At 59.5% G+C, this 7,443-nt stretch overlaps 1 protein-coding gene across 6 annotated transcripts in view; it reads left to right on the forward strand.

Moving 5' to 3' along the window:
- Positions 1-7,250, forward strand: part of FMNL3 (formin like 3) — a 51,422-nt gene extending 44,172 nt beyond the window's left edge. For 3 of the 6 annotated variants that reach the window (XM_027592130.2, XM_027592131.2, XM_027592128.2), the window contains 14 exons: positions 7-286; positions 752-820; positions 913-1,037; positions 1,230-1,432; positions 2,198-2,432; positions 2,565-2,633; positions 2,737-2,817; positions 2,918-3,047; positions 3,712-3,872; positions 4,403-4,504; positions 4,844-4,936; positions 5,215-5,338; positions 5,470-5,586; positions 6,306-7,250. In XM_027592130.2, the coding sequence (XP_027447931.1) occupies positions 7-286; positions 752-820; positions 913-1,037; positions 1,230-1,432; positions 2,198-2,432; positions 2,565-2,633; positions 2,737-2,817; positions 2,918-3,047; positions 3,712-3,872; positions 4,403-4,504; positions 4,844-4,936; positions 5,215-5,338; positions 5,470-5,561 (1,764 nt within the window). In that variant the 3' untranslated portion in view covers positions 5,562-5,586; positions 6,306-7,250. Of the gene's footprint in view, positions 1-6; positions 287-751; positions 821-912; positions 1,038-1,229; positions 1,433-2,197; positions 2,433-2,564; positions 2,634-2,736; positions 2,818-2,917; positions 3,048-3,711; positions 3,873-4,402; positions 4,505-4,843; positions 4,937-5,214; positions 5,443-5,469; positions 5,587-6,305 lie in introns of those variants that run through there. The other 3 variants (XM_027592129.2, XM_027592132.1, XM_027592127.2) reach the window with 3 other exon arrangements.
- Positions 7,251-7,443: the final 193 nt, after the last annotated feature.

The following is a 7,443-nucleotide window of genomic DNA, read 5'->3' on the forward strand; positions in this document are numbered from 1 at the left end:
TGATAGGAGACTTACGAGAACACGAGCCACCAGGTACACACCCTGCGGCGACTCATTAAAGAGAAGGAGGAGGCCTTCCAGCGCCGGTGCCACTTGGAGCCTGGGGCGCGGGGCCTGGAGTCCACGGGCAGCGAGGCCCTGGCCCGGATAGGCCCCGCAGAGCTGAGTGAGGCCATGCTGCCCTCCGACCTGGACCTCCTGGCTCCAGCCCCGCCGCCCGAGGAGGCCCTGCCCCTGCCCCCGCCACCAGCTCCTCCCCTGCCCCCGCCCCCGCCCCCGTTACCAGGTGAGGAGGGCCGTGGGAGCCCCGAGGGGCAGCCCCATCTCAGGGCCACACCAAAACCCCAGGCAGCAGTGCCTCCCTTAGGGAGAAGCCAGGGATGTGGGTGGAAGGATGTGAAGTCGGGTGGGAAAGGCTTGAGGGAGGGCGAGAATCTGAGGGAGGCTCAGGTTACTGGGGAAGGGAGTATCTCAGGGCAGACATGGGTCTGTTCTAAGGATCATAAAGGTGCCGCTCCTGATTCCTCTGAGGATGGCCATGGAGAGGGCTTAGACCAGAGCAGGAGACAGTGGGCCAGAGGCCAGCAAGACCTGCCCCACCAGAGCTAGGACCCCTGGGAACCGGAGGGGCAGGGAGTTCACACATCCTCTTTCCCCAAGAGACTTTGCAGAGAGGTGGGGTGGCATCGGGGAAGGGACCTCTGGAGAGTCTTTTGGGCCCTGGGTCACCGTGGCATTTCTTTTCCCCCAGACAAGTGTCCCCCAGCCCCACCTCTCCCTGGCGCTGCTCCCTCTGTGGTGTTGACAGTAGGCCTGTCAGGTGAGTCCCCCCAGGGCTCTGGGCAGAGCTAGTGGGACGTAGGGAGAGTGTCCTTAGCCCCAGCGCCTCACCGATCTTCCTTTCAAATTTAGCCATTCGCATCAAGAAACCTATCAAGACCAAGTTCCGGCTGCCAGTCTTCAACTGGACAGCACTGAAACCCAACCAGATCAGCGGCACTGTATTCAGTGAACTTGACGATGAGAAGATCTTGGAGGTAGCAGGAGCCCTTAGGGGTGGGGTGGAGGGCTGGGGACCAGACCGTGCTTTTAGCCAGATCTCCTGGCCTTGGAAACACCCTCAGACCCAGGCATCCATGTGCCAGAGCTGAACAGATGCTGGGCGTGCTGCCAGAGGTCTTCTAGTAGGATAGGTCACTGCATTTTCCCTTCTCGTCAACCCCTGCCAGGACCTAGACCTAGACAAATTTGAAGAACTGTTCAAGACGAAAGCCCAGGGCCCTGCCCTTGACCTCATCTGCTCTAAGAACAAGACAGCGCAAAAGGCCGCCAGCAAGGTGACCCTGTTGGAAGCCAATCGTGCCAAGAACCTAGCCATCACTCTACGCAAGGCTGGCCGCTCGGCCGAGGAGATCTGCAGGGCCATCCACACGTGAGGCTCCCACTGACCTTGCCCTGGTCCCAGTCAGTTGGCAACCCAGTTCACCTAGGATCCTGGCCTTCCTGGATTCCAGGGCATCAACAGAGCCATCTCACACCCCTCAGTCATCCCCTGGTTTGGCCGGAACTTATTGCATCTGTGCTGTGTGCCAGGGACTGTGGGAGGTGCCGGGGATTCAGCCCAAACCTTCACTTAAGTTGCTGCCAGTCTCGGGGGAACAGTCCAGTAGCACTGGGTAATAACCACCAAGGTGGTGGAGGTGTAGGTAGCTTTCAGGGAACAGAGCAGGCCAGGTAGCTGAGCTTGGTGATCAGGGAAGGCTTCCGGGAGGAGGTGAGGTCTTACCTGCAACCTGACCTGAGGAAGTGTATGAAGTCCACTGCAGTGCCTGGAGGGAGAAGCATGATGCCCTAGGTACTGAAAATCAACTCAGACTTCAGTGTAGGAGGAGAGTAGAAGAGACATGGTAAACACAGGTGGGCAGAAGTCCTGCAGGCTGAGCCTCATAAACCACGTTCAGGTATTAAGATTTCTCCCTGGGGGTAGAGGGAAGACACGGAAGGGTTTTAAAACAGGCCATGGAATGTTCCCCTAGGATTGTTACTCATGCTCTGACAGATGAAGCAATGGGCCCTCTGCCTCTGGCTGCGTCCTGCTCACAGGCCCCACCCTCAGGCCTTCTAGGGGCTGGAAAATAAAGGGGGGATGGATCACGGGCAGATGCAAAACCTGAGCTGGCTCCTTCCTCCTACGCAGGTTTGACCTCCAGACGCTGCCCGTGGACTTCGTGGAGTGCCTGATGCGCTTCCTGCCCACGGAGGCCGAGGTGAAGCTGCTGCGGCAGTACGAGCGGGAGCGGCAGCCCCTGGACGAGCTGGCGGCCGAGGACCGCTTCATGCTGCTCTTCAGCAAGGTGGAGCGGCTGACCCAGCGGATGGCTGGCATGGCCTTCCTGGGCAACTTCCAGGACAACCTGCAGATGCTCACGCCGGTACAGCCTCCGCCCGAATCCCACCCCCCCGCCTGTCCCCCCACCTGCTGGTCCCCTCCCCTGCCTGCCCCGTCGGGCCAACTTCTCCCCGTCCTGGCCTGGGCCGACACAGCTCTTCATCTTGCCTTCCAGCAACTCAACGCCATCATTGCAGCCTCTGCCTCTGTCAAGTCCTCACAGAAGCTGAAGCAGATGTTGGAGGTGGGGAGAGGTTGCGGAGGCAGGCACCTGTGGTCCTGGGCCTGGGTGGAGGAAGGAGCCCGCAGGGCCTGGCCTGACCTCCTCCCGTGCATCTTTTGGACAGATCATACTTGCACTGGGGAACTATATGAACAGCAGCAAGCGAGGAGCTGTGTACGGCTTCAAGCTCCAGAGCCTGGATCTGGTAAGACAGTGGGGGCGACCCGGGGCCGGGAAGCCTGAGGAGCCATGGAGTTCGGCTCTCTCTCACCACCCCGTGCCCTCCCCACCCACCCCCCTGCCAGCTGCTGGACACCAAGTCCACCGACAGGAAGATGACATTGCTGCATTTCATCGCCTTGACGGTAAAGGAGAAATACCCAGACCTGGCCAACTTCTGGCATGAGCTACATTTCGTGGAGAAGGCCGCGGCAGGTGAGGGAGCCTGGCCGAGGGAGCCTGGCCCGGCGAGCCTGCCCTCGTGTGTAGCCCAGGACAATCCCAGGAAGCTTGGGAGAGGGAACACTTGGGTCCCTTGGCTTCTGGCTTTTGTTACCTCCTTTCTGGCCACTTCAAAGCTTTCCGCTGGGGCCATGGGTAGGGGCTACCCCAGGGGGAGCCTTCCTGCAGGTGCCCGCCTAGCCCAGCCCTTCCCACCGGGGTGCCATGGGAGCAGGCAGTGAGCACCAGTGGCTCTTCACTCCCAACTCCCTGGGTGGCCCTGGAGATTCTGTGTCTCTGTGATGCATGTGAAGGGCCTAGAAAAACCATGAAGCCCCCACAGACATAAGGCAGCTGACATTTGTGCCCCAGGCCTGAGGCAGCTCCATTTTGGAGCCCAGCAGTCTCTCTGGCTTGCCTTCCTGTGCCGCCTTGCACTTTGGGGTCATGAGCTCACAGCCCCCATTCCTTTTCCTTACCTCTGTGAGGGCCCCGTTAGCGTGTGTCCTCTGTGTCCACCGATGGCTCAGGAAACAGGGGCACGAGAACCTGAGGGAGCCCCTGCTGCGGGGGAGGGCCAAGTTCTGTGTGGCCCCGGGCCGGGAGGGGGGCATGTCGGTCACTGAGCAGACCTTAGCCCAGGATCTGGTGACCACAGTGTCCCTGGAGAACGTGCTGCTAGACGTGAAGGAGCTGGGCCGGGGCATGGAGCTGATTCGGCGGGAATGCGGCATACATGACAACAGCGTCCTTCGGAACTTTCTCAGCACCAATGAAGGCAAACTGGACAAGCTGCAGCGTGATGCCAAGACGGCGGAGGTGGGCAAAGGGTGGAGGCAGCTGGGGACAGCCAGGGCCAAGGTACTGTGTCCCTCTAGATGGGCTTTGTTCTGGTTCTTGGACCAAAGGACTTTAAGAATTATTTATTAGAGAGAGAGAGAGAGAGAGAAAGCAAGCACATGCAGGGAGGAGGGGAAGAGGAAGAGGGGGAGAGAGAGTCTTAAGTAGACCCTGAGATCATGACCCCGAGATCACGACCCTGACATCATGATCAGAGCTTAACTGACTGTGCCACCCAGGCACCCCTGGACTGAAGAACCTTTACCGCATGGTTGGCTGGCTGTATGTGGGGGAGAGGGGGCTTTGGGGATGGCCAGCAGCCGCCTCTGGGGACATACTCTAAGGAGCGTTGGGAGCCCCAGGTTCTTTTCCATCCCACAGGGGCTGGGGGCTGCTGGTTTTCCTCCTTTGGCCCCAAACCCTGTTTTCTGTGGGCATCCTGTACCTGCTGGAGAGCCAGGCTTGTCCTTCTCTGCCAGACTGAGCCCTTCTGTCCACCCCTTCCCCAGGAGGCCTATAATGCAGTTGTGCGCTACTTCGGCGAGAGTCCCAAGACCACACCCCCTTCTGTATTCTTCCCAGTATTTGTCCGATTCATTCGTTCTTACAAGGTGAGCGGAAGAGAGGCTTTTAAAAAGGAGTCTGGCTGAGAGAAAACTGGTAGGGAGAGGGAGGGCTGGGCTCCAAGTCTGGGCCTTTTCTGTCTCCTCCTCGGAGGCCTGGGAGGGAGCGATGGAAGCTGGCCACAGGCCTCTCAGCTGTGAACTGGTGGGCAGGGTGGGGGCCCAGGCCCTTCCTGTCATTGTTCAGGGCAGGAAGTGCCCCTCCAGAGGGTGGCCACCTGGGGTTGCTGGTCCCACTACCACCCATTCTCCACCCTCGGTGTCAGCCCCTCCCCTCACAGCCTGTGTGAGCCTCACTGCCTGCCCCCTCCCCCCCATGGTTCTTAGGAAGCAGAACAAGAGAACGAAGCTAGAAAGAAGCAGGAGGAGGTAATGCGGGAGAAGCAGCTGGCTCAGGAAGCCAAGAAACTGGATGCCAAGGTGGGTGGGACCAAGAGCTGGGGCCTGGAGAAGAGGATTAGGAGGGGGTGGAGAGAGAACTCGAGAGAGGGAAAACTGGAACCGAGAGACCACCCAGAGGGTCCGAGGCTGGAGTCCAAAGGGATGGGGAGAGGGGCTTTGGGAGGGGATTCCTAGGCAATGATCAGGGGTGGGCTGCTGTGTACAATTAAGGGCATCCTCAGACTGCATCTTCGGGCAGGAACCAGCCCCGTGGTAGGTTAGTGATGACTCCCTTCCCCTTCAATGCTCGGCCCTAGACCCCATCTCAGCGGAACAAGTGGCAACAGCAGGAGCTAATTGCAGAGTTGAGGAGGCGCCAGGCCAAGGAGCATCGGCCTGTTTATGAAGGGAAGGATGGTACCATTGAGGACATCATTACAGGTGGGGCCCTTGTCTCTCCTTTGGGCCTGGCCGCTAGGCCCAGCTCCCAAACTCCAACCCTGCGCCTTTGGGCTCTCCTCCCACCCCGTCCCCATGAGGCCTGACCACTGTGTCTCTTTCCTGGGCCACAGTGTTGAAGAGTGTCCCTTTCACGGCCCGTACTGCCAAGCGGGGCTCACGCTTCTTCTGCGATGCAGCCCACCATGATGAGTCAAACTGTTAACCCCCAAGGCTGGGGCTCTTGACAGGTACTGGGCACCACAGCTGCCCCCTCTGCATGCCCGCCTCCCAGGACTCCTGCTGGGCCCACAGGCACCTCCTCCCCTGCATGACTTGGAACCATCCTCTGGCAGCCTCACGGTGATAGGGGCACATGCTTCTCTACTTGCATGCCCCATGCTCGGAGAAGCATGCCTTATCCCTTTGCATGTGCCTTCAGGGAAGTGGTATCTCCCACTAATGCTGTCCTGGCTTCTACTAAGACCCAAGGGGTAGGGAGTTTCCAGAGCAGGCAAGACCCAGCCACCAACTCATTGCTGAGGCTGAGGCTCCATTCCTGGGCCCAGGTATCCTTTGTGACTTGTCCCCTCACCGCCCCCCCCCCCCCACCCCATAAAGAGCTCTGGCAGTAGCTTCTGCCCAGGGGCATCCGACGTCCCTTGATGAGTTTCCTGATTTTCAGTCTACCTGGGATCTCTCCCCAGCTTCTGGCTATTGCTGAGTCTACTTTGTCTCTGCCACTGCCCAGTGGCCTCTAGTCACCCCCACCTGGTCCCTTGAAAATGCAGAGCCCCAGCAGTCTCCCTGAGCATCCCCTCTAGCCTCTTTTAAAGCTTCTCCTTCCTCGGCCTCACAACCGGCTCTTCTTTGGCCCTGCCTGTGGGGCTGCTCCTCAGGGGCTGTTCCGACAGACGGTGGGCCCAGCCTAGCCTCCTTGCGTGTTCACAGGCCTCTGTCTTCCCCACAGGCCTCCATCACCAGCCCCTTGTCATTCGCCACCAAGCCAGGAGTGCCGCACCGCCCAGTGGCCCCCCTCGGGCTCCAGGCCCCCACTAAGACCCCCCCCCCCGAAGGCAGAAGCACTTCAACTCTCCAACCTGTGGACCTGGAGCCCTGGAACTGGCCGAGGGCGCAGCGCAGGGCTATGCTGCTCTCGACCCAGTGTCCACCCCAGCTCTCAAAGCTGTACGTGCCTGACGCCACTGGGGGCCCTAGGTCTTTTGGGGCCTGGCACTTGCCTGGTGCCTCCAGGACTGCACTTTGACCCCAGGGTCTTCAACTTCATTTCCTGACTGAAAGGTCACCAAGGGTCAGACCAGAGCTGGGAAAAATCATTTCTACCTTTAGCCTATACAGGGGCCCACAGCCTCCTCTGTCACTAGGCCAGAGGGACAAGCGGAGAAAGCAGTTATCCCTTCTCTATTTTTTTCTCCCTTCCCTTTCGCAGGCCCATGATCAGCTGTGGTCTGGAAGTATCCAGACTCGGGGGGCCCCAGAACCCTACCAGTCTCAGATCGCCTTTTACCAGGAGCAAGGCCCACCTAAGCCTAGTCCCCACCCAGCTGTGCCCTGGTGATAAGGGTAGAGGAGATGCCACGCTTACTGCCTTTGGCCCTTTCCACTCTAGGCTGACTGTTGTTGGGGGGGCAGAGGAGTAGAGGTTCTCCCTGGATCGCTAGAGAAAGGGTGTGTCATCAGCACCCTCACCTCCTTTCCACGGCTAGGGGCTTTTTTAGCAGGAGACGGGGGCACGGTGGTCTCAGGTGACTATTTTCTCAGTCTCCTGCCGGTTTCTCCTCAGCCCCTGCAGCGGAATGCAGGGACCCACTTCTTTCTGTACATGTACCACCTTCCTTCTCTCGTGTACATAAATCCCAGACCTTCCCTCTCCCAACAAAGGCTTGAAGCACCAGGCCTGACTCTGTCTCCTCTTTCTGGGGTTTGGGGGAGGACTAGGGTGGCCGTTTGGCCTGACCCGAACCATGGGGACAGAAAGGAGGCCACATGGAGCCGCCGTCTGCTTGGGGGAGGGCAAACCGGGCTGGGTGGGCTCCAACCACACGAAGGGAGGCTGGCCTGCCACAAGACACTAGTGCTCTCTCCTG

The sequence above is a fragment of the Zalophus californianus genome, chromosome 9 (genome assembly GCF_009762305.2).
Source record: "Zalophus californianus isolate mZalCal1 chromosome 9, mZalCal1.pri.v2, whole genome shotgun sequence".
NCBI classification, from domain to species: domain Eukaryota; kingdom Metazoa; phylum Chordata; class Mammalia; order Carnivora; family Otariidae; genus Zalophus; species Zalophus californianus.